Source organism: Mugil cephalus, chromosome 12, assembly GCF_022458985.1.
Source record: "Mugil cephalus isolate CIBA_MC_2020 chromosome 12, CIBA_Mcephalus_1.1, whole genome shotgun sequence".
In the NCBI taxonomy this organism is placed as follows: Eukaryota; Metazoa; Chordata; class Actinopteri; order Mugiliformes; family Mugilidae; genus Mugil; species Mugil cephalus.
Genome location: NC_061781.1, coordinates 26,438,289 through 26,463,896, shown reverse-complemented (window position 1 = coordinate 26,463,896; position 25,608 = coordinate 26,438,289). Strand labels below are relative to the sequence as shown.

The following is a 25,608-nucleotide window of genomic DNA, read 5'->3' as shown; positions in this document are numbered from 1 at the left end:
GGCTGAAGCTTGCCTAGTAGATGAAAATTCACCCAGCCTTTGATGTGCCTCCACCACGCTTCTCCGATAACAGCGTTGTGTTCATGGTTAAACGACTTTTGGCTACAACCTTCAATACCCTGTTGAATAGGACGGCTACAGTCTTGAAGGAGACAGCTTGAGACATCTTGGATCCTCAAGCTGATGCCATCATCCGTGACGTCCTCTGCCACTGTCCTGCCTTACCTGGGCCTTCAGGTTCCACCCCTAGAGGGAGGGGCACTGTCACATCCAACTGCTGCCCCTGATTATTAATTGGCCTCTGTTTTCCTGTCCCATTATATCAGTTCATCTTTGTTCTTTCTGTCAGAAACATACCAGCCTGAAACTGAAGGATGTACGGACAGATGGTGGAAAATGTGAGTGGGTGTTTGGTTTGCAGCTTTGGAATGGACAACATAGGCAAAACACAAATAACTAGCCATAAAGGGCATTTAACGTAGCTTGCAGCATAGAACACCATTGATTTTAAAACCATCATTCATAAACCCATGACGCAAATAAGTTCAAAATCGCTGACACTTTAGCATATTAGAACAGGATTTAACGTGACATGAATTAGCATTGCAGCTGGCAACACATATTGACACTGCTGACAGATTTGATGAAAGTCAAACAACTTTAGCATAATGTGATTTGGTATCACAAATAGCAAACATTTTAAGCTAGTTAGCTTAATTCAAGATGTTTTGACCAACCAAATTTTGAATTAACACCTGAAAGAAAACAAAATGAGTTTTACCAATTTTCAGCTGAGCTTGACCTTTCACCTTCACTGTGACCAGCCTGCAGTCAGTCAGGAAGTAAACAGAACAATCTGATTGGTTGATGTTATTACTGGAGGATGCATTGTAGAGTTGATGACAAATGATAAACAACATGTACACAAGGGACATTGGTCCTCCAAGACTCTTAGAGGAGGGTCAGAAGAGCCCCATAAACAATAAGACTCTGAATTGAGGCCAGGAGGCTGCCAGAGCTCAGCAGCTCTCTCCTCCTCTCTCTGACAATGGAGGGAGATGAACTCTGTTTTCCACAGCTCAACACCTCCTGCAGGAAGCTAAAGCGTTCTCACTTTGACACTGTGTGTCTTCTCAGTATAATGTCCTCCATCTCTCTACTGACTGCAGCTCTCAACCTGCTCGTCATCATCTCCATCTCCCACTTCAAGTAGACACTTCTTTCATCTCTTTATCAAACTGGACAGATATGACTGTGGAAGTAGCTTCAATAGAAATGTTCTTGAATGCTTAATGATCTGATGTGGGTTATCTGTTTAGATAATAATCACTACCAGCAATAATTAGAAGTGTGTTTCTTTCTTCCTTCTCCAGGCAGCTCCACACTCCCACCAACCTCCTCCTCCTCTCTCTAGCTGTCTCAGATTTTTTCGTGGGCCTCCTCATGATCTTTCAGATCACGCTCATAGAAGGATGCTGGTATTTCAGTGACCTGGTGTGTGTCATTTATTCTGTTCTGGCCATAGTCATTCCGTCTTCCTCAGTAGGAACCATGGTGCTCATATCTGTTGACCGCTATGCTGCCATTTGTTATCCTTTACATTATCCCACCAAAGTCACTCAGAGGAGAGTTCAGATCTGTGTCTCTCTGTGTTGGATCTGTTCTCTCTTCTATGTATTACTGATGATTAAGGAGAGTCTGAAACAACCAGGCAGATTTAATTCCTGCACTGGAGAGTGCTTGATTGATTTTGATTTTACCAAACAATTTGTAGATCTCATTTTGTCGTTCTTTCTGCCCATAAGTGTCATCATAGTTCTGTATCTGAGAGTATTTGTGGTGGCTGTGTCTCATGCTCGTGCCATGCGCTCTAATATTACAGCTCTTACTCTGCAGCGTTCAGGGAAAGTAACAGCTAAGAAGTCTGAACTGAAAGCAGCCAGGACTCTTGGGGTTGTTGTACTTGTGTTTCTAACATGTTTCTGTCCATATTTCTGTGTTTTATTGACAAGCCAAGACATTTTGATCAATCCTTTGTCCTTTATCTTTGTAGTTTGTCTGTTCTATTTTAACTCCTGTCTAAACCCAATCATCTACGCCTTTTTCTATCCCTGGTTTAGAAAATCTATGAAAGTTATTGTGACACTTCAAATACTGACTCCTGGTTCCCGTAATGCCAACGTCCTGTAAAGTAGAACTGTGGAGGGCCTTTTTTGAACTGATGGAAATTTGACCTTCAAGGCAAATAAACAGCTTGAAGTAAAACACTGCAGAGAAATGCTGTGGATTAATTAAATGGTTAAAGCAGGACAATGATAAAGACACATGTAAGAGTAGTGACTGTATGAGACAGTCTATATAACCCTCTTCTATTCATTGCATTTTTTTACATTTGTAATATGCCTGTTCTGCCATAAATTAAGAAGCTATTTAAACAGCAATATTCACAGGTCTGTCGAATGATAAATATCATAAACATTTTGCTTTGATTTACTTGCTTACCAGCCTTCACTAATAATAAAGTATTACAAAGAATAACATGTGACATTATTGTTGACTTAAATTCATTCCACATTCACACATTTCCTGTGATAGTTTTATTGGGCTCTGTCAGTAATGCAGAATACTTATGTCTCTGACGATTAATCTGTTACAATATTACTATCAAATGTTACATCATCAGTTTTGAAAAGAAAAAAAAAAACTCCTGAAAATGTAATAAATTCCCAATAATGTAATAAGGTATTACATTATCGGAAAAATATTATCACAATATCAGTCAGGATATTTTATTACATGATTGGTTAAGTTATTAGGTTATTTGAATTAAGTGCAAATTTTATTACAGTTTCAGGCGTTATTACATTTTCAGGAAATCATTGCATTTTAGGGTGCTACATGGCTTTATTCATCCCACAGTGGGGAAAATTTCGTTAACAGCAGCAGACATTCAACATTCAACATCACAAATAGTGCACAAACTGCACATATGGATGGACTGAAAAATAGAATATAAAAATACCAAAAAAATATATAGAAAAGCTGGTAACACTTTCTATGAAGGTTGTATTTATAATGCCCTATAAATGCACTCATAATGTTTTATAAGGTGTCTATAAAGCATTATAATGGTCATTATTACCATCTATACATATTCACAAGTCGTTATAACCAACTTCATGATGCACTATGACAACTGGTTATGAATGATTATAATTTTAATCTGAATAGTGCATTATAAATATGTCAATATCTGCCTAGTCACTTGTTCATTTTATGATGCATCATAACTACTTTGCTTTGCTAAATGTGTATAGTGATGCATAATGAGTTTTGACTTCACCTATAGTGCTTTATATCTGTAGTTATAAGTATATGTAATAAAGTTATAATAATGTATACATCTCCCTACAGCACACAGTTATAAACAGCTATGCAATATCATAAGTGCTATTTGTCAGCGCTAAGTAAAGTGACAAGAATATGATACTATTATTAACAGATATAAGTTACTATGAGTAATTAAAAGGTGCAATGAACTAAGTCCTGAGTCTGGCATCTTTACCCCATATGCACAATGTTAATATCAAAGGTGTTATTTGTCAGCTTCAGGTAAATTAGTGCAAATGAGGTGTTGTGGATATAAGACTATTATAAACAAATATGAGGCACAATGAAATGAGAGCCTGGACAGTAAAGACAAAAGGAATGCGTTTAGTTCACTTTATTTTCATTTAAACCAACACACATAATCAGAATGATTATCAATGTTCTGAGCACATTACACAAACACATGAAACACATGAAACAGGCCACAAAAGTGGCACGGCATGGTCCTAGAGATGTGTCTCTTAAAAGTGCCTTTGGGTTGGTGAGGTGATTCAGGGTCAGAGGTCAGGAGATGGTTTGACAGCAACTACAAGAAGAACAGAGGCAAATCTTTAGTGCTCTAGCTGGGTTTGTTTTTATGCAGAAAGGTTTGATTGAAAACACATAAGGAGATCACGTTTTTTTGTTTAAAGCAGCCTAATGAGACATTGTGTTACCGCATATCATGCAGGCAGCGCAGATTACCCGTAGGTGGCTTAAGCTAGCTACACGAAAGTTACCAGACACGGCTAGTTTTCCCTCACAAGTTAGATCGTTTTCATATTCTTGCGTTTAATGATTGAAACCATTCGAAATCATTGCATTAATATATAAACGATGTGCTTCATGTAAGCAAAGTAAGACATTAGCTCACAAAACACTAGCAGGACAGAGAGACAACCTACCTGTCCCGGAGAGGACTCAGCGGAGAAAGGAAAGAAAAGCCGCTTTACGATTAGTACATACAGTCAATGCTTTACGACAGTGGGAGGAGCTGGGGACGGAGGTGGGTGGGTGGGGTCTGAGGTCAGGGGTCATGGACTAAGGAATTACATTTCTACAATAATAATAATATAAATAAAAACGATATTAAAATAATATCTGACGGCATTCAATAAAGGCGGACATTTCTAGCGATCTACATCTAGCGATGTATAAGAGACCGATATAACAAATAACCATTATTTTTTTTCGAATCTCAAAGTGCCGAATCCTGCAGCAAAATTGACGTAACATTAAAAACCGAAATAAGACCATTGTAAATCTAGTCTAAATGAAATAAAATCAAACCTCTTCATTGCGCAGTGTCACATTGACAGTCGTCCTCACGAAATAACTTCCAATTGAAATACATCAGTTTGAAATTCGTTTCGAGCGGCATTAAAATTTGAGAAAAATCGGCAGGCACCAAACAATAGATTAATTTTCGTGATAGTTTCACATCCACCGTGACACCGGGTTGGCATTTAACCGCTTCTTTATACAGGATCGCTAGAAATGTCCGCATTTATTGAATGCCGTCAGATATTATTTTAATATCGTTTTTATTTATATTATTATTATTGTAGAAATGTCATTCTTTAGTCCATAGCCCCTGACCTCTGACCCCACCCACCTCCCTCTTCAGCTCCTCCCACTGTCGTAAAACATTGACTGCGGGTTTTCTGTTCTTTCTCCGCTGAGTCCTCTCCAGGACAAGTAGGTTGTCTCTCGGTCCTGCTAGTGTTTTGTGAGCTAATACTTTACTTTGCTTACATGAAGCGCATGGTTTACATATTAAAGCAATGATTTCGAATGGTTTCAATCATTAAACGCAAGAATATGAAAACGATCTAATTTGTGAATTAAAACTAGCCGTGTCTGGTAACGTTCGTGTAGCTAGTTTAAGCCATCTACGGGTAATCTGCGCTGCCTGTATGATATGCGGTAACACAATGTCTCATTAGGCTGCTTTAAACAAAAAAACGTGATCTCCTTATGTGTTTTCAATCAAACCTTTCTGCATAAAAACAAACCCAGCTAGAGCACTAAAGATTTGCCTCTGTTCTTCTTGTAGTTGCTGTCAAACCATCTCCTGACCTCTGACCCTGAATCACCTCACCAACCCAAAGGCACTTTTAAGGGCCACATCTCTAGGACCATGCCGTGCCACTTTTGTGGCCTGTTTCACGTGTTTCATGTGTTTGTGTAATGTGCTCAGAACATTGATAATCATTCTGATTATGTGTGTTGGCTTAAATGAAAATAAAGTGAACTAAATGCATTCCTTTTGTCTTTACTGTCCAGGCTCTCATTTCATTGTGCCTCATATTTGTTTATAATAGTCTTATATCCACAACACCTCATTTGCACTAATTTACCTAAAGCTGACAAATAACACCTATGATATTAACATTGTGTATATGGGGTAAAGATGCCAGACTCAGCACTTAGTTCATACACAAAACTCATGTGGACTGGTTGGGCAAACTCCCATTTCCCCTCCAGCACCCTAGCAAGGGTTAAGAGCTGGTTCATGGTTCCATGCCCGGGATGAAAACCGCATTGTTCCTCCTCAATCTGAGGTTCAACTATCCTTGGCACCCTGGCGTAGACTTTCCCAGGAAGGCTGAGGAGTGTGATCCCCTATAGTTGGAACACACCCTCTGGTCTCCTTGAACATCAATCTGCGCACAAAAATAGCTTGTGGTATTTGAATTACCGTAACTCACTGATGTACAATATTCAAAATGTGTCTGAACATTGGGAAGTTGTGCTTTCTGGAAAACAAGTTTCTGTTACAGAAGTGTCGACACACCGCTGCTGGGTTCCAGGTTGGGGAGCGACACAAGATCGGGTAGCCCCAGGAAGAGAGAGTTTGGAGGAATTTGTTGGTAAAAACGAAGTTAGTTATACCCTTGAGATGTAACAAAGGTCGTCCAGGCAAAATGACAACAACTTCCCAGCGTTCAGTCACACATTGAATTTGGTCAATACAAAACAAATTTCTGCCCTTCAGAGATCAGTCTCGGGCAGATCAACAGGAAGACTGATCTTATGGGAGTGGTACAAAACTTTGCTCCGTTTTGAGATCTGAGTAAGGAGCTCTCGCAGCCCCGGAGCTTCCACAGTGACCTAGTGACAAAATTAGAATGTGATAGGCAGGTACATCAGTGTCATCGGGTAATTTAGTGGGACGCATTTCACACAGCAGGCGGAGCCGAGCAACTAAATTCCAAGATAATTTGACCAGGGAAGTAATGCTGTGGCGACCCTTTCACACTGCAGAAAAGACACACCCAGAACAAGTGATGAACAGTCTAATGGTGCTAGTTATGATCAACGCCATGTGATTAATTTTACAAGCACCATTCTTTAACTTATGACACATATTTTTAAAGTTGCCAACACTTTACCACATCTGAATAGGATTTAACATGACATTAATTAACATTGAAGATGGCAAAACATGTTGATGCTGCTGACAGATTTAATGAAAGTCAAATTACTTTAGCGTAACGTGACTTAGTATCATGACGAGCAAACATTTTAAGTTTGTCAGCTCAGTGCTAGATATTTTGACCAACTAAGATTTGAATTAACACCTGAAAGAAAACAAAATGAGTTGTACCAATTTTCAGCTTAGCTTGACCTTTCACCTTCACTGTGACCAGAAGTTAGTCAGGAAGTAAACAGAAAAATTTCATTAGTTAACATGTTATTACTTGATTATTCAATTCATTGTAAAGTTGATGAGAAATGTTGATCAACAGTGATCTTAAAGCCCTTGTGGATAACATCTACACAACAACGGAGGAGGGACATTGGTCCTCCAAGAATCTTAGAGGAGGGTCAGAAGAGCTCCATAAACAATAAGACTCTGAATTGAGGCCAGGAGGCTGCCAGAGCTCAGCAGCTCTCTCCTCCTCTCTCTGACAATGGAGGGAGATGAACTCTGTTTTCCACAGCTCAACACCTCCTGCAGGAAGCTAAAGCGTTCTCACTTTGACACTGTGTGTATTCACATTATCCTGTCCTCCATCTCTCTACTGACTGCAGCTCTCAACCTGCTCGTCATTATCTCCATCTCCCACTTCAAGTAGACACTTATTTCATCTCTTTATCAAACTGGACAGATATGACTGTGGAAGTAGCTTCAATAGAAATATTCTTGAATGCTTAATGATCTGATGTGGGTTATCTGTTTAGATAGTAATCACTACCAGCAATAATAAGAAGTGTGTTTCTTTCTTCCTTCTCCAGGCAGCTCCACACTCCCACCAACCTCCTCCTCCTCTCTCTAGCTGTCTCAGATTTCTTCGTGGTCCTCCTTGTGATCTTTCAGATCACACTCATAGAAGGATGCTGGTATTTTGGTGACCTGGTGTGTGTCCTTTATTCAGCTTTAGACTTAGTCATTACATCTTCCTCAGTAGGAACCATGGTGCTCATATCTGTTGATCGCTATGCTGCCATTTGTTATCCTTTACATTATCCCACCAAAGTCACTCAGAGGAGAGTTCAGATCTGTGTCTCTCTGTGTTGGATCTGTTCTCTCTTTTATGCAGGTTTGTTGATGAAGGAGAGTCTGAAACAACTAGGCAGGTTTAATTCCTGCATCGGAGAGTGTGTGATTGATTTTGATTTTACCAAACAATTTGTAGATCTCATGTTGACTTTCATTCTGCCCATAAGTGTCATCATAGTTCTATATCTGAGAGTATTTGTGGTGGCTGTGTCTCAGGCTCGTGCCATGCGCTCTAATATTACAGCTCTTTCTCTGCAACGTTCAGGGAAAGTAACAGCTAAGAAGTCTGAACTGAAAGCAGCCAGGACTCTTGGGGTTGTTGTACTTGTGTTTCTAACATGTCTCTGTCCACTATTCTGTGTTTTACTCACAGGCCAGGAGGCTTTGATCAATCCTTCATCCTTAGTCCTTGTATTTTGTCTGTTCTATTTTAACTCCTGTCTAAACCCAATCATCTACGCCTTTTTCTATCCCTGGTTTAGAAAATGTATAAAGGTTATTGTGACACTTCAGATATTGAAGTCTAGCTCCTGTAATACCAACGTCTTGTAAAGAGACTCTTTGCCACTGTACTTTGCAGCTGGAGGAACAGGAAAATCTATAACGTTATTACATTTTGATATATGCCTCTCTCTCTCTCTCTTATTGTCATATATTGTGAATGAAATGTACTTCAAATGTAGGTAGTGAATAATAAATATCTTGAAACTATGACTCAAATTTTATATTTTATTTCTACTGTATACATACAATGGAAGAACTTTCTAGAGTTTCCGTCTCTACCCTCCGAGGACACATGAATCAAATCAATCAAAATTTAGTGTTCTTTTCAGAGAACTGAGACATGTGGAAATTAAATAGTGATTTGTAATGTACAGTATCTTTAATCATTTGAGTTCTAACAAAATAAAAGGTGTCGACATCTTGCACTTACTGCAGATACTATTCCACATGTTTGTCAATACAGCCCTCTCCACTCTTTCTTGTGCAGCTATTAGTGGAGTATTTTGGGACAGTAGAACTCAATAGTAGATATCTGTAGATGATGGGTTACTTGTTAGTTAACTGAAGGTGTGGATAGGTTTTAAGTTACCAGTCTTCTGCACGGTCAAACCTCACAGTTAGGTGTGAACACTTCCATGTATCTCAACACAGACCATCTCTTAATGCACTGACAAGTGTGGGTACACTTTAACCTGACAGTCACAACCACTGAACAACACCAGTCAGGGAAACAATAAACGTGAAAGACACATTTCTCATTGTGGATCTTTGACCAACTGCATATTTTACAACTGAGATCATGATCTTGGAGTCGAGGGATTTCATGGAAGAAAAGAAGGGACCATGTACTACAGAAATCAATGTTCAAGTTAAACATAATCAAATAAAATTTAATGCTTAGACATGACAAAGAAATACATACAGGTGTCTATATTCTATAGTTGTCAGACAAACCCTTGAGGAAAATGAAGGAATTCTTTTCTTTCATCAGCATTTAATACAACTATACGATATCAGACTGAAGCTATTTATGTTTTCAGTCTGTTGTTTGTGGTTTTCATGGAACTGTATCATCTGCCTGATGGCAACGTTTGTTGTTGGAGTACAATGAATCCTTCACTACATTTTGGGTTTTGCTGAAGCTTAATTACCTAGCTTAATAAGTTTTCTTAATTTCTTTATTTCCACTTGTACAAATGAAAAGTAAAACAAATTCTTTAATGTTAGAAAATATAACATACTAACACTGGTAACTCTTCAACTTCTCCTCTTATTTGCCCTTTATGAAAGCCACACCTTAAGGCTTAGGTGATTTTTTCTCATAACAATAATAATAATATGACTTGTTGTTGACGTCTGTCAGTAGGAGCCGCTGTCTGACATTGTAATGGAAAATTACATTTTTGTTTTTATTTCTCTTATATATGCTGTCTGTATATGCTTATGTGACCTTCAAGTCCTCTTAAGTTCACAGAATGTTTATGTTAAAGTGGGCCCCTGAACAGAACTTCCTAGGAGCAAACCGCTGATATTTCCATTCCGTTCCTTCCATTTCATTCAAGTTTTGGGCGGCAGTAACTCAGGAGACAGAGCATCCAGTAACTGAACATTTGACATGGATTCCACCCTATTCCTACTATGTCTGCTGTGAAACTTAACTCACCTTGCTCCCAGTGTGGACTCCACTGGTGTATGATTCCAAGTGAATGTTGTTTGGTGGTGGTCAGAGGAGCTGTTGGTGCAGATTGGCAGCGACATTTCCGTCAGTCTACCCCAGGGCAACTGTGACCACTGATGTAGTTTATCACCACCAGAGTGTGACTGTGCGAGCAAATGAATAATGCACTTTCAACATCTAATGGAAAAGTGCTATATAAAACCAATGCATTGTGATAATTACATGCTTCCTTTTTCTTGTGCAAAACCATTGATGTTTGTCCATTGGCTTCTACCCTGGAATATTTGCAAATATACCAACAAAAGTGATTACAGAGTCAGAACAACAACTCAAACTTGTTGAATTTTTCCACGACAACATGTACAGCAATAATTTATCCTATCCCCTTTCCACAGTGCACAATGTAGGACAGGTTGAGCACCAGGTAAATTATTCATTCATATTTTCATTGTCCTCTGGAGGGTCAAGGGGGGGGGGGGGGCTGTAGCCCTATCCCAGCTCTGACTGGGTGAGACGCAATGTACGTTGGCCAGTCTATCGGAGGGCTAATGCACCAGCAGTCCCCGGTCTGACCTCCTACTGTGAGAGCTTTGTGCCTGTTTTTTCCTCCCTCTCAAACGTCATCACATTGACAAAGTCATCATTACACATTTAAGCATGCCAGAACAATATGCTGGCGATGCTCAAATAAATCACTGTGTCCGGCACAGTGCCTGATATGTACGACTGAATCACCTCTTGTCCTCGGATGCAGAGCAGCCCACGAATCTTGCGGTCTTGCCATTGCACTGCTATGATTGATAAAAAAGTGTGCCGTATGGCTATAAATTTTTCGTTTCGATGTGAAGGGGGCTATAGGCAATATACTCTCTTCTGAATATTGATTGATTGATTGATTTTATTGGTCTGACTATACAATAAAAACCTAACAACAACAACAACAACAGCCACAGCAACAGCAACAGCAACAACCAACAACAACGAAAACAACAACAGTGGCGTAGTGGGCAGACAGATCAGCGTGGCCTGCTTTTCGAATTAGCTATTGCTGCAGGGATCAGACTTTTCCCTAGGCAGGCCTTCCTGAACTTGAGGGTTCTGTACCCGCACCCTGAGGGTAGTGGGGTGAAATATTGGTGCAGTGGGTGGGTGATGTCTTGTGCTATGTTGTTTGCTAGGATGATGGATTTTCTGTTTAGGTCTGTGAAGTTGGGTGTGGGGAGACCGATAATTTTAGCAGCTGTGTTTGTAATGCGTATGAGTTTGGCCCAGTTGCTGACAAAAAGTGTGGTGAAGAAACATGTGGAACCGTACAGAAGGATGGATTGCATGATGCTTTGATAGAGTAACAACAGAAGGTGAGCTGCAACGTGAAGTCCTTTGAGTTTGCGAATGGCTGACAGTCTTTGTTGGCTCCTTTTTTGAATGACCGTGGTATTCTGATCAAAGGCGAGTTTACTGTCCAGAGTTATTCCCAAGTATCTGAATGTGTTCACTATCTCAACTGTTAGGGTGTTTATGATGGTAGGGTGTTGTGGTGAGGTGGTGTTATTGACATCAATTTGGAGATGGTTGTCTGTGAACCACCTGGTCAAGTGAGTGACTGTGCTGTGATAGTCCAGAGTGGATTGGTTGTCTGAGAGAAGTGCAACAATGGCTGGGTCGTCAGAGTATTTGAGATATAACGAGGTGGGTGAGGCAGTCATTGGTGTAAAGACTGTACAGGAATGGGCTCAACACACACCCCTGGGGGACTCCAGTGTTGATGGTGAGTACAGGGGATGTGGTTGAGCCCACCCTTACTGCTTGTAGTCTATCGGTCAGGAAGTTGTGAATGAGGTAAATCAGATAGGGGTTGAGATGGTGTAGCTTCTGGGTCAGTAGGTGTTCCTGTAGGGAGTCAAAGGCAGACCTGAAATCCACGAAAAGGATCCTGGCGAAATTGCCAGAAGAGTGCAGGTGCTAGAGGAGGAGATGCAGCAGGCAGGCCACAGCATCCTCTGTGCCCCTCGTTGCCTTGTAGGCAAATTGGAGGGGGTCCAGGTGTGGGGTGTCAAGCGGAAGAATAATGTTCAGCAGCAGTCTTTCCAGGCATTTCATTACTATGAATGTTAAGGCTATGGGGCGGTAGTGATTGTGTTCTGTGGGTCTGGGTTTTTTTGGTACTGGGATTATAGTAGCGGTTTTCCATAGTGTGGGTATTGTGGCAGTCCAGTAGGATTGACAGAAAAGTGAGTGCAGTATTGGACAGAGTTCCATGGCACAGGTCTTAAGCACCCTGGCTGGGATGCTATCAAGCCCTGGAGCTTTCCTGGGCTTGAAGCAGTTCAGCTGGCGGCGTACCTCCTCTACTGTGAAAGGGTCCGCTTCTTCAGGGTCTGGTGGTGGCAGGGCTCTCAACAGGACCTCACACTCAAATGAGAAGTCCTGGTTGTCATAACGGGTGAAAAATATGTTCAGATCACTGAAGTTTTTGGATCACTGACTGTGCATGTGGATTTGGGTTCACGCTCTGTCAGAATTTTCACCTTATGCAAGGCTTGCTTAGTGTTCATATTACTAAATTCTGTTTCAAGTTTGTTTTTGTAGTCCAGTTTGGCTTGAAAGACCTCGTTCCTTATGTTCCTGTTTATTGCCTTGAGACTGGCCCAGTCCTTGTGCCTAAAGGATTTGTGTTTTTCCTTCAGGCTCTGTTTAATTTGTGGGGTAATCCATGGTTTAGAGTTGGGATATACCTTGTAGGTGGGGCGATGGCATCCTCCGACCACTGAGGGGCGCTGTAGCTCTGTGGTTTATGTCGTTTTAGGTCCTGTCTGTACTGTGGAAGTAAACAGATGATGTTGTGATCAACGAGTCTGAGTGGTGGGAATGAACGGGCACGGAAAGCATCAGTGATATTCCCGTCACATAAATCCAAGATATTTCCCCTTCTTGTTGGAATATCCACATATTGTTGGAGTGAAGGTAGAACACAGTCCAGTCTGCAGCTATTTAAGTCCCCCATAATGAACAGCGGGGCGCCGGGGTATTTGGCTAGCATGGCATTAGCATCCTCGGCTATTAGCTCAGCTGCTACGTTGATGTTAGCACTGGGGGCAACGTAGACGCAGCTGATCACAACAGTGGGGAATTCACGAGGGAGATAAAAGGGACGTGGGACAGGGTCACCAGCTCCAGGTTAGGTGTGCACACTTTGCTGTGCACTTTGATGTTGTTGCACCATCTGTCGTTGATGTAGAGACAGACCCCACCACCTCGCCATCTTGTAATGGAGTGACTGTACGTTGGAAATGATGATGGTTGGAAGGGGTGATTTGAAGGGATGTCTCCTTACCCTGCTTCGGATACCACCGTGTTTTCCCCTTTTCCTCGCTTTAAGCTCCGGCTGTAGAACCACCGGAGGTGTAACAGGAGTTCATTTCGGCTGTAGGTGATCACCTTGTAGCTTGTTGTCATGGCTGATCACATGGCCCACATATAACATTTAAACTTTACACAAAATACGTTGAAACACAGAAAACACACAGAGAACACGGAGTGCAGTCAGTGCTGTCGCAGCAGAGCATGCACCATTTTGAATGGTCCTCCTTAATAGTGACAGAAGGACACAAGCAGTTTAGTGAGGAATGTTGTTCTCCCCAAGAACTCTCAAAAAATATGCTGCTGGACCTTCAACAGCCCAACAGAGTTTGCGCCCCATTTTAGGTCCTGTGTAATGTGTACAGCATCCAACACCCTCACCACACAGTCCCCACCTATCAATAAGGGCAGAATGTCTATTTTCTTACTTCTCCTACAATGCACAACAACCTCCTTAGTCGTACTTGTACTTGGCAAGTTGTTGTCTGTGCAACACACTGTCATCTGCTCCACATTTATCCTGTAGGCAGATGCATCCCCTCCAGAGATGAGGCCCATAAACCATGGTGGCGTCAACAAATTTAATATTGGTGTTGCCGGTGGGTTGGGGTGCAGTTGTGAGTGTAGATGCTGGGTTTGAGGTGGCGTCCCGCTCTGACTAGGTGCAATCTGACAAGAGTCTGGAAGTCCCATGTCTGCCAGTATGTGGAAGAGGATGGTGTAAAGGCAGAGTTAAGTCTATGATAAGGATACTTGTGTAGCTCCCCTGCTGCTCCAGGTGGTACAGTGCAGCAAAGCAGACTGTGGCCAGGGTCTAGCCTTGTTGGCTTTGACATACTGTGACTATGGAGTCGTTTCTCACAACACGAGTGTGTGCTACTGAGCTGTAGTCACTGAGGCTGGTTATGGTCTTTTCTGGGGGTCGGGGAGCATTGATGGAGGAATTCAGGCAGGACGTGATGGTGAGGTATAACTGCCTCAGGTGACCCTCTCACAGAAGGCAAAAAATGATTTAGCCTCTGCTACTGAGGTGTCACATTCAGAGGTGTCACCTTTAGTAGCTCTCAGTTTGAACCCCTGAGCAGGTGACAAGCTGGATTTCCTGTCATCCTCAAGCTGAAGTCATCATCCATGGAAGTCATCATCTGTGACTTCCTCCACCACTCTCCTGCCTTACCAGGGCTTTCAGCTCCCGCCCCTAGAGGGAGGGTCACATGCAGCTCTGCTGCCTGAAACTGAATCATACTTCTCAGGTTAGGGCGCATGGTGGTAAACTGGTGAGAGTGGATCTTTGATTTGTAGCTATGGTATGTGTGTGAACGTTCTCAGTCATCCAGGTCATAATAAACAAAAAGACGTAAAAAAAAAAACGAACTGTAGACTTGTAGTGTTTCTTGAAGTATATCCAAGTAGAAAAGAGGCTACTTGGATAAGTGTCAAAACATCTATGCTAAAAAAGTTTTGTTTAACTGGGGTATGGATTAATTAAGCAAAACACAAATAACTAGCCATAATAAGACATCAACTTAAAAACAGCATAAAACACCATGCCATTCATTTTAAAACCATCAGTCTTAAACCCATGATGCATAAAATTTTAAAGTTGCTAATACTTTAGCACACCTGAAGAGGACTTAACTTGACATTAATTATCATTGGAGCTTGCAACAAACATTGACACTACTGGCAGATTTAACCAAAGTCCAGACTGGTGGACGATCTGTAGTAGTTTTTTTTACAGATGATGAAGGATGCTAGCCTTCAGAGGAAGTACAGAGGGCTCTGTCCTTTCCTGCCCGAGCATCTGTGTTGGCAGTCCAGTTTATCATCCAGCTATACTCCCAGGTATTCATAGGTGTGTACCACCTCCACATAGTCTCCTTTGATGAGGACAGGCTATGGGTCCGACCTGGTTCTCCTAAAGCATGGGTCTTCAACAGGGGGTCGCAAAATTTTTGCTTGATTAGATATTTTTATATAGTTATTTTTAAATATTCCTCTGCAAATTTAAATTTCTTTATATACACATTAGTATGAATCCAACATATTTTAAGTATAAGGGATAAACAGAGGCAGAAGCCGTTATCTTTCAGTCAGCACTTCACTCATTCAGCGAAACAGGAGCTGTCTCAACAGCCACTGTTTCGTACAGAGTGCCACACTAGGCGAGACATGTCAGTCTCAACCTCATGTACACAGTAGGCCCCACCCCATCAGTGTTTAATTACATATGGGGCCTCGTGATTGGTTCAGCTGATTCTGTCAGGTTCCCCGCAATTTGCCAAGAGAGTCTATTCAGTCCCCAGATAAAATTAAAACTTGAATCTGTCAATTATTTTCTTTATCTACCAGTCAGGTAATAACAATGTATATTTATCAATAGCACTAGGCTGAGTTTAATATAGAACACATATAGTAGGTAGGGAGTCCCTTCTTAACCTCTCCATCATTTTGGGGTTCTTGGCCTGAAAAACCCTGAACACTCCTGGTCTAAGTCCAACACCATCTCCTTGGTCTTGGTGGTGTTGAGGAGCAGGAGGTTGGTGTCCTTGATCAGTTCTCTGTACTCCTCCTCCTGTTCACCGTTGATACAACTGATGATAGCGGTGTCATTTGTGAACTTCTGTACGTGGCAAAGCTCTGAGTTGTACCTTAAGTCCGACGTGTACAACGTGATCAGGAGAAAGCACAGTTTCCTGCAGTGCTTCTGTGCTGCTGACCACAGTGTCAGATCCCCCAGTTGCATGTACTGAGGTCTGCCTGTCAGGTAGTCTGTGATCCATGCCACCAGGTGTGTTTCAACTCCCGTATCTCTCAGTTTGTCATTGTCCTCACAGCTCCACTGCCTCTGTCCAGGGACTGGTGGAGTAAGAAGAGGATGGCATCATCCACTCCACTCCTGGAAAAAAACAAAATGAGTTGTACAAATGTTAAGCTGAACTTGATCTTTCCCCTTCACTGTGACCAATCAGAAGTTAGTAAATAAACATATTGACACTGCTGACAGATTTGATGAAAGTCAAGCAACTTTAGCATGATGTGATTTAGTATCACAAACAGCAAACATTTTACGCTAGTTAGCTTAATTCAATATGTTTTGACCAACCAACATTTAACTTAACACCTGAAAGAAAACAAAATGAGTTGTAGCAATTTTCAGTTTTCAGCTGAGCTTGACCTTTCACCTTCACTGTGACCAGCCTGCAGTCAGTCAGGAAGTAAACAAAACAATCTGATTGGTTAATGTTATTACTGGAGGATTCAATGTATTGCAAAGTTGATGACAAACAATGAACAGTATCCTTAAAGCCCTTGTGGGTAACATGTACACAACAACGGAGGAAGGACATTGGTCCTCCAAGACTATTAGAGGAGGGTCAGAAGAGCTCCATAAACAATAAGACTCTGAATTGAGGCCAGGAGGCTGCCAGAGCTCAGCAGCTCTCTCTGACAATGGAGGGAGATGAACTCTGTTTTCCACAGCTCAACACCTCCTGCAGGAAGCTAAAGCGTTCTCACTTTGATACTGTGTGTATTCACATTATCCTGTCCTCCATCTCTCTACTGACTGCAGCTCTCAACCTGTTCGTCATCATCTCCATCTCCCACTTCAAGTAGACACATATTTCATCTCTTTATCAAACTGGACAGATATGACTGTGGAAGTAGCTTCAATAGAAATGTTCTTGAATGCTTATCCAATGATCTGATGTGGGTTATCTGTTTAGATAATAATCACTACCAGCAATAATAAGAAGTGTGTTTCTTTCTTCCTTCTCCAGGCAGCTCCACACTCCCACCAACCTCCTCCTCCTCTCTCTAGCTGTCTCAGATTTCTTCGTGGGCCTCCTCATGATCTTTCAGATCACGCTCATAGATGGATGCTGGTATTTTGATGAGCTGGTGTGCATCTTTTATTTAGTTTTAGACACAGTCATTACGTCTTCCTCAGTAGGGACCATGGTGCTCATATCTGTTGACCGCTATGCTGCCATTTGTTATCCTTTACATTATCCCACCAAAGTCACTCAGAGGAGAGTTCAGATCTGTGTCTCTCTGTGTTGGATCTGTTCTCTCTTCTATGTATTTGTGTTGATTAAGGAGAGTCTGAAACAACCAGGCAGATTTAATTCCTGCATTGGAGAGTGTGTGATTGACATTGACTTTACCAAACGTTTTGTAGATCTCATTTTGACTTTGTTTCTGCCCATAAGTGTCATCATAGTTCTGTATCTGAGAATATTTGTGGTGGCTGTGTCTCAGGCTCGTGCCATGCGCTCTAATATTACAGCTCTTACTCTGCAGCGTTCAGGGAAAGTAACAGCTAAGAAGTCTGAACTGAAAGCAGCCAGGACTCTTGGGGTTGTTGTACTAGTGTTTCTAACATGTTTCTGTCCATATTTCTGTGTTTCACTCACAGACCAGGAGAATTTGTACAATCCTTCATCCTTAGTCCTTGTATTTTGTCTGTTCTATTTTAACTCCTGTCTAAACCCAATCATCTACGCCTTTTTCTATCCCTGGTTTAGAAAATCTATGAAAGTTATTGTGACACTTCAAATACTGACTCCTGGCTCCTGTAATGCCAACGTCCTGTAAAGTAGAACTGTGGAGGGTCTTTTTCGAACTGATGGAAATGTGACCTTCAAAGCAAATAAACAGCTTGAAGCAAAACACTGCAGAGAAATACTGTGGATTAATCAAATGGTCAAAGCAGGACAATGTTAAAGACACATGTAAGAGTAGTGACTGTATGAGACAGTCTATATAACCCTCTTCTATTTATTGCATTTTTTTTTTTTACATTTGTAATATGCCTGGTCTCTGACAGTAAAAGAAACTATTTAAACATGAATATTCAAAGGTCTGTTGAATGACAGATATCATAAACATTTTAGTTTGATGTAGTTGGACACCAACCTTCACTAACAATAAAGTATTACGAAGAATAACGTGTGATATAATTGTTTTTATGACTCATTTTCCGCAAATTTTCCTTTAATAGTTTTATTGTGCTCTGTCAGTAATGCAGGATACTTGACCAAATTTCCTGTCACTGCAAATAAGATTCCACAATCTCAGTAAATCTAATCTCTGAAGTATGTTGGGCCTGTAAAGCTCAGTGGTACGTACTGGATGTGTTGTGGCTAACTGCCTGCAGGTATAAGTGGTTTTTGTGTGATTTTCTTACGTCTGTGGCGATTAATCTGGCTTTGAGTCAACATTAAATCTCAAGCACATATTTTTTTTTCATGGTGTTTGGTAACACACACAGGCCACATGACTCTACAATGCCTCCCTGTGAGGAACCAGCTGGACTGTGATCTTTGATGATACTACTGTACAAGTGTCCTGTTTTGCGCCGTGTGCCTGAGACGCAGCACTAAGAAGAAGAACAGCTCATGTGGCTGGACAAACTGATACAGAAATTTGGTTCTGTAGTAAGTGCAGAGCTGGAGTCCCTGACATTTCCTTCCTGATTTATTTATTTTTTTTCTTATTTTGTGTGTGCATGTTTGCATGCATTTTTTTTTTTTTTTTTTTTTTTTTTTTGCTTTTTTGTTTATGTTGCCCTTAAATGTTCCGGATCATCAAATTAATTTAAATATCATTCAAAGATAACCCAAGTAAATGCAAAATTAAAGTTTTTTATTATTTAGGGAAAACTAAAACCTACATGGCCCTGTGTGAAAAAAGTGTGTGTCCCCTAAAACTAATAACTGGTTGGGCTACCCTTAGCAACAACAATCAAGCACTTGACGTTTGCAGTGACATCAGAATGTCATCTACAGTGTTATTTTGGCTAACTCATCTTCGCAGAATTGTTGTGATCCAGCCACAGTGGAGGTTTGTATTGGTTGGCCAGCAACTCTTGTGAGGGTTCACCACTGGTCCATGTTTTCTCCATTTGTGGATAATGGCTCTCACTGTGGTTGAGTCCCAGAGCTTTTGAAATGGCTTTACAACCTTTTCCAAACTGATATATGTCAAATGACTTTCTTTGTCATTTGACATGTATCAGTTTGGACCTCCAAATGATGTCTAACTTCTGAAGATCATTCCGTCTACTTTACTTTGTGAGGCAGGTCCTATATAAGTGATTTTGAGAACAGGTCGGGCAGTCATCAGGCCTGGGTTGAGTTAGAGAAACTGAACTCAGGTGATAAACCACAGTTAAGCTATGTTTTAACCGGAGGGGCGAACGCTTTTTCCACGCAGGACCTGAGGCCTGTATCATGAAATGATTTCATCTTAACCAGGCTTACTCCAATTTATCCAGCTGAACCTATCCACAACAATGACAATCTGGATAAGCGGTATCACGACGCTGGCTATCAACTCGGTAATCAACTCAACTCTGTGAATCGGTAACTTAACCCAGGTTTGTCTTGTCATGAATCGGTGAATTCAGACGTATAAGGGCGAGTTACAAGGCAGCAGACCAATCACAATCATGAGGCTGATCCACCAGCAAAAAGGAGCAAAGACTGATTCTCCTCAGATATGAAGAAGAAAAAGTAAATCTCACTCGAAATCTCAAAAAGTAAAACACCAAGGCTGCATTGAAGAGACGCCATGGCATGGCAAAGGATTGTAGATTGCATATATGCGTAAATTACACATCAATGCCTCAATTAGTTGACATTTAACAAAGCCGTGGATCCCAATCACTGCGCTGCATAGATTAATAGCTTGTATTATAATTCGTCTCATTCTCCCAGATGTAACCCCTCTGGAGTAATCCGTAATCCTGCTTCGTGATACAGGCCTCAGGTGGGGTTGGATTGATTTCCCTTACTAACAACAACAACTCTACAATCGACCAGGGAAGTGCCATATCACAGTACAAGCTTTATTCACATCAGGATTCCCTGATTGGTGGGACTTCCCAAGCATCAAATACAAGCTTCCATTAAAGATCATATAGCTACACGAAAAAAATGGAAACAAATATCTGCCCTTCAGAGATCAGTCTCGGGCAGATCAACAGGAAGACTGATCTTATGGGAGTGGTACAAAACTTTGCTCTGTTTTGAGATCTGAGTGAGTAGCACTCGTAGCCCTGGAGCTTCCACAATGACCCAGTGACAATATCAGAATGTGATAGGCAGGTACATCAATGTCATCAGGTATTTAAGTGGGACGCATTTCACACAGCAGGCGAGCCGAGACACCTAATTTCCGGGTCGCTTGAAGGATAATTTGACCCTGAAAGAAATGCAGCGGGAACCCTTTCACACTGCAGAAAAGACCCACCCGGGACAAGTGATGAACAGTCTGACGGTGCTAGTTATGATCGACACCATACGATTAATTTTACTAGCACTATTCTTTAACCTGTGACACATGTAATTTTAAAGTTGCTCACACTTTACCACATCTGAACAAGATTTAACATAACATTAATTAGCATTGCAGCTAATTTCACACGGCACTGCTGATGGATTTAATGAGCTAGTTAGCTAAGTGCTAGATGTTTTGACCAACCGAAATCTGAATTGACACCTGAAAGAAAACAAAATGAGTTGTACCAATTTTCAGCTGAGCTTGACCTTTCACCTTCACTGTGACCAGCCTGCAGTCAGTCAGGAAGTAAACAGATCAATCTCATTGGTTAATCTGTTATTACTGGAGGATTCAATTCATTGTAAAGTTGATGACAAATGATAAGAAGGCCCAAGACTGTTTAAAACCTACTAAAAGAACCTTAAAATCGATCCTGAAACTCACGGGGAGTCAATGCAAAGATTTTAAAACTGTTGTAATGTGTTCCTGCTCCCTGGTCCTCGTCAGCACATATGCAGCTGAATTTTATAGTAATTGTAAGGTGGAAATTGTCTTTTTTGGAAGACCAGAGAGCAGAGCATCACAATAATCCAGATGAGAGAAAAGCATCAGCCCCTCTATGGTCGACTGAGAGAGAAACAGACGATTTTCTTAAGGTTGTATAAACCTTTCTTTTTGACATGAAGAGTCAAAAATCATTCCACGTTCTTTACAGATTGTTGTTTCGGCTAAGATGCAGTAAGACCAGGTCTGTGAGCTTTTGTGAGTCCATGTTACACCTGATGTTATTTAAAATTTTTAAAGGGGCTGTCGCGGTCCTGTGGTTCATCTTAAAAACAGATTGAAATTTTAATATATTAAAATATAGTTTCTTATCAATAAATAGTTTATCTGATTAAAAATGTTTTTTTCTAAAATTTTACTTAAAAATGGTAAGTTGGATACGGGTCTGTAATTATTAAAAATAGGTCTAGGTCTAAATGACTCTCCTTAAGAAGCTGCTCCAAGGCAGTGGGGAAGACACCTATCTGGAGAGAGTCATTTACAGTATTTTAAATATGTCCCTCAAAGAATTCACAATGTTCTGGGCTTTACTTGGGAGAAAACTTCACCAAGCATCCTAGCATCAACCAGATATAGTTAAAAGACCAGATCTGATATTATCAATTTTACTTACATAGTGGTCTACAATATCCTCACAGAGGACATCTGTTAGCACCATGGGAGGTTTATCAAAACTGGTGTTGGCTAAAACATTGTGGTAGAGCTGGTGGAGAAAATGAATTTAGGTTTTTTTTTAGTGTCTTTAATGAGTTTTGAAACGTGTGATAATCCTGCCTGTTTGACTGTGTTATTATGGATTCTTTATATAATATTTCATAATTAACAGTTAGTTTGGTTTTTCTCCACTTCCACTTTGCACTCATGTTTCCTTTTTCAATTTTTTACAATCTTCATTTCTCCACGGTGGTGTATATTTTGTTCTTATTGTTTTAGTTAAAAGTGGAGCCACAGATTCCAGTGTTGACTTTAGTTTAGTATTAAAATTCTCTGCAATAAAATCACAAGTTGCTGATAAAATTTCAGCAACGAGTGCTTTGTAAAATCTCAATAAAATTTGCAGCCACTTCAGAAGTTAGGTAGCATTTCCTCTTATTCAACGTCTTTTGGATTACCATGACCTGGATGACTGAGAACCTTCATAGACATTTAGCAACAAACATACATACACTTTTTTAACATTTAAGGAAAGACGAGAATTAGTGAGCCAGTCCTGAATATGAGTCAAAGCTGTTGTGTGAGTCTGAGCAGCCTCTGTCATATTTTTGCAAGGTAAAAATAACCACACCATCCATATACAGCTGTGTGTTAACACCCATACAGACATCAAACATATTATTAATGTACAGAGAAAACAAAAGAGGCCCGACTATGGACCCCTGAGGGACCCCAGCTGGACAGTCCAGGTAAGGGGATCGGACATTATTGCCCAACACACACTGCTTTCTGTCTGCAAGATCTGAACCAGGAGACATTTGTTTTTTTTTCTATAAACGTGGTTATGGCCAACTCAGTGGACTGGCCAAACTGCATTGTGTACAATGGTGTATTATTGAGATGCTCTATTAGCTGTGTGGCTATCCATTTTCTATTACTGTGGAGATGACAGGAAGAATACTGATTCGTCTGTAGTTGTTGAGTTCAGATTTACTTATGGATTAGAGCATTGGATTTGCGGTGTTACAGACTTAATAATAATAAAAAAATAATAATAAAAAATAATTGAATTCTGCAGATAGTCAAGATAGCAGGATCTTTCACTAGTTGGTTCTTGATGATATGTTCCAGTCCTTTACTGCCATTTTTAGTCTGTTGGCCTGATAGATGATTGATCTCTTTCTGCACTTTTTTGAATTTCCTTTGGCACTTTCAATTATATTTAAAAAAAAAAAAAAAGACGTATTCACCTTAATGTTACTGAACTAAGGAAGAGAGCTGAGTTTCTTGGTCCTAGAGCTTCCTTTTCTGGAGAAGGATAGCAGAACCTCCTCAGTTTTATGAGAGAAGGAACCAGTAAAGGATTTTCCTTATTTGTGCATTTGCACAACAACAATTGGAGAGTTAATGTTGAAATGTGTTCATTGCATTTAAAATATGTATTTGATATTTGTTACATGTAGCAATTTCTATTGAGGTTTTATGGAACTGTTATTAAGACATCCATAGCTTTAATGTATGTTCATTTCAGTTGTTTTATCACCACCGTTTGATTTTCCTCTTGTGATTGAATTGTGGATGTATGAATTTCCTTTGCTCTAACTTTTCAGTGTTGGTTTACATGTACTTAACACATGGAGTTCATGTTTAATCCTGCAGCAGGTAAAATTATTCCACAGATCTGTGTGGTGCTGTACACAGTGGACCACCTAGCCACCCGGTACTGATCGGCTGCTTTCAGAGACCCACAGACCAGTCATACCCTGTAGGCCTCCTGCTTCAGCTGTGAATGGAGGAGTGAGTTTGGCATTGTCCTTATGAAGCTTCTCACATTAGCTTCTCCAAATGATCACCAATTAAAGTAAAATATACTAAAGTCTTGTTATATAAGACTTCTGCATGAAATTAACATTTCATATTAGCAGTTACTATGTTGTGTAAGTTGCTGTAAGAAAATTGATTTCAAGGAGCACCTGCTAACCTATAAACATTTCACCATCTTATTTGAATGACCTTGTGACCTTATATGCACCCTCCTGTGCACTTCACCCCCAGAGAACTAGTGTGTTGAGTGTTCTGAGGCCGGAAAAAAATACAACTGGTGAGAGTGCTTTTTCTTTCCATGCTCTATAATTGAAGTTTAGCAACATTCACATACAAAACAGGTTTATGATTTCAGTTTTATTGAAAATAAAATATTTGTATTAGTGTTGTCAAGCAAACTTTAAATGTGGAAATGTTTCATGAATAAAATTATCATTGTTATTATTATTATTATTATTATTATTATTATTATTATTAGTTATAAAAGTCAAAGTTGAATTGATGTAACAGACTAAATTAATTGAGTGTTGCATCAGTCCCCCTCACAGTTTAGTGTTGACAGCTTTGGTTTTACTTAGCAATGGTTGCGTCATGGTGCATCTTGTTTAATCAGACAGTAACACCTCTGATTGGAGCAGTGTCACCTTCAGATGTTAATGACTGCAGGTGTGAAAACCTCATTAGCTACAGCTAACAGGCTACATTCTGAGAGCTGTTTGGAGCCCAGTGAGGATTCTGCTGACACACTGTGAGTGTGTTATGCAAGACTCTGAAATGATGAAACAGTGACTTAACCATGTCCAAACTTACTTCAACAAAAGTTGAAGTTTAGCCATATTCACATAGAAAACATATGATTAACATAACAAGTTAGTCTGTTAGAGTCTGCTTGGTCATGCAAAAGGAAACATGATTGATATAAATTAAAACTGAATAATACTGAATCGTGATTAAGTGAATTAATCTACAGCAACTGTCATTAATCTTATTTAAAGTTTTAATAGCTTGGCAGCACTAATACAAATATTTTATTTTCAATGAAATGATGTGAATGTTGCTAAACTTCAACTATAGAGCATGGAAAGAAAAAGCACTCTCACCAGTTGTATTTTTTTCCGGCCTCAGAACACTCAACACACTAGTTCTCTGGGGGTGAAGTGCACAGGAGGGTGCATATAAGGTCACAAGGTCATTCAAATAAGATGGTGAAATGTTTATAGGTTAGCAGGTGCTCCTTGAAATCAATTTTCTTACAGCAACTTACACAACGTAATCCAAAAAAGCGTTGAATAAGGTCAGCTGGACTTGTAGAATTTCTTGTAGAATTTCTTGAACGTAGTAACTGCTAATATGAAATGTTAATTTCATGGAGAAGTCTTATATAACAAGACTTTAGTATATTTTACTTTAATTGGTGATCATTTGGAGAAGCTAATGTGAGAAGCTTCATAAGGACAATGCCTAACTCACATCCTCCATTCACAGCTGAAGCAGGAGGCCTACAGGGTATGACTGGTCTGTGGGTCTCTGAAAGCAGCCGATCAGTACCGGGTGGCTAGGTGGTCCACTGTGTACAGCACCACACAGATCTGTGGAATAATTTTACCTGCTGCAGGATTAAACATGAACTCCATGTGTTAAGTACATGTAAACCAACACTGAAAAGTTAGAGCAAAGGAAATTCATACATCCACAATTCAATCACAAGAGGAAAATCAAACGGTGGTGATAAAACAACTGAAATGAACATACATTAAAGCTATGGATGTCTTAATAACAGTTCCATAAAACCTCAATAAAAATTATGTTACAAATATCAAATACACATTTTTGTCCTTGAGTCTTTGGAACCACCTGATCA

At 40.3% G+C, this 25,608-nt stretch overlaps 3 protein-coding genes across 3 annotated transcripts; all 3 read left to right on the top strand.

Annotated features, from left to right (window-relative positions):
* Positions 1 to 1,048: 1,048 nt before the first annotated feature.
* On the top strand, positions 1,049 to 2,190 carry LOC125018076 (trace amine-associated receptor 13c-like). Its single transcript, XM_047601721.1, has 2 exons — positions 1,049 to 1,209; positions 1,374 to 2,190. Exons 1-2 carry the CDS (start codon positions 1,049 to 1,051, stop codon positions 2,188 to 2,190), a joined length of 978 nt encoding a protein of 325 aa, XP_047457677.1.
* Positions 2,191 to 7,286: 5,096 nt separating this feature from the next.
* On the top strand, positions 7,287 to 8,428 carry LOC125018078 (trace amine-associated receptor 13c-like). The gene is made up of 2 exons (XM_047601723.1): positions 7,287 to 7,447; positions 7,612 to 8,428. The coding sequence occupies exons 1-2, from the start codon at positions 7,287 to 7,289 to the stop codon at positions 8,426 to 8,428; spliced, it is 978 nt and encodes a 325-aa protein (XP_047457679.1).
* Positions 8,429 to 16,871: 8,443 nt separating this feature from the next.
* LOC125018075 (trace amine-associated receptor 13c-like) lies at positions 16,872 to 18,017 on the top strand. The gene is made up of 2 exons (XM_047601720.1): positions 16,872 to 17,032; positions 17,201 to 18,017. Exons 1-2 carry the CDS (start codon positions 16,872 to 16,874, stop codon positions 18,015 to 18,017), a joined length of 978 nt encoding a protein of 325 aa, XP_047457676.1.
* Positions 18,018 to 25,608: the final 7,591 nt, after the last annotated feature.

Coding starts and splice junctions, on each gene's coding strand:
- LOC125018076 (XM_047601721.1), top strand. CDS start 1,049: ATGGAGGGAGATGAACTCTGTTTTCCACAGCTCAACACCTCCTGCAGG. Junction 1,210..1,373: donor ATCTCCATCTCCCACTTCAA/GTAGACACTTCT, acceptor TTCCTTCTCCAG/GCAGCTCCACACTCCCACCA.
- LOC125018078 (XM_047601723.1), top strand. CDS start 7,287: ATGGAGGGAGATGAACTCTGTTTTCCACAGCTCAACACCTCCTGCAGG. Junction 7,448..7,611: donor ATCTCCATCTCCCACTTCAA/GTAGACACTTAT, acceptor TTCCTTCTCCAG/GCAGCTCCACACTCCCACCA.
- LOC125018075 (XM_047601720.1), top strand. CDS start 16,872: ATGGAGGGAGATGAACTCTGTTTTCCACAGCTCAACACCTCCTGCAGG. Junction 17,033..17,200: donor ATCTCCATCTCCCACTTCAA/GTAGACACATAT, acceptor TTCCTTCTCCAG/GCAGCTCCACACTCCCACCA.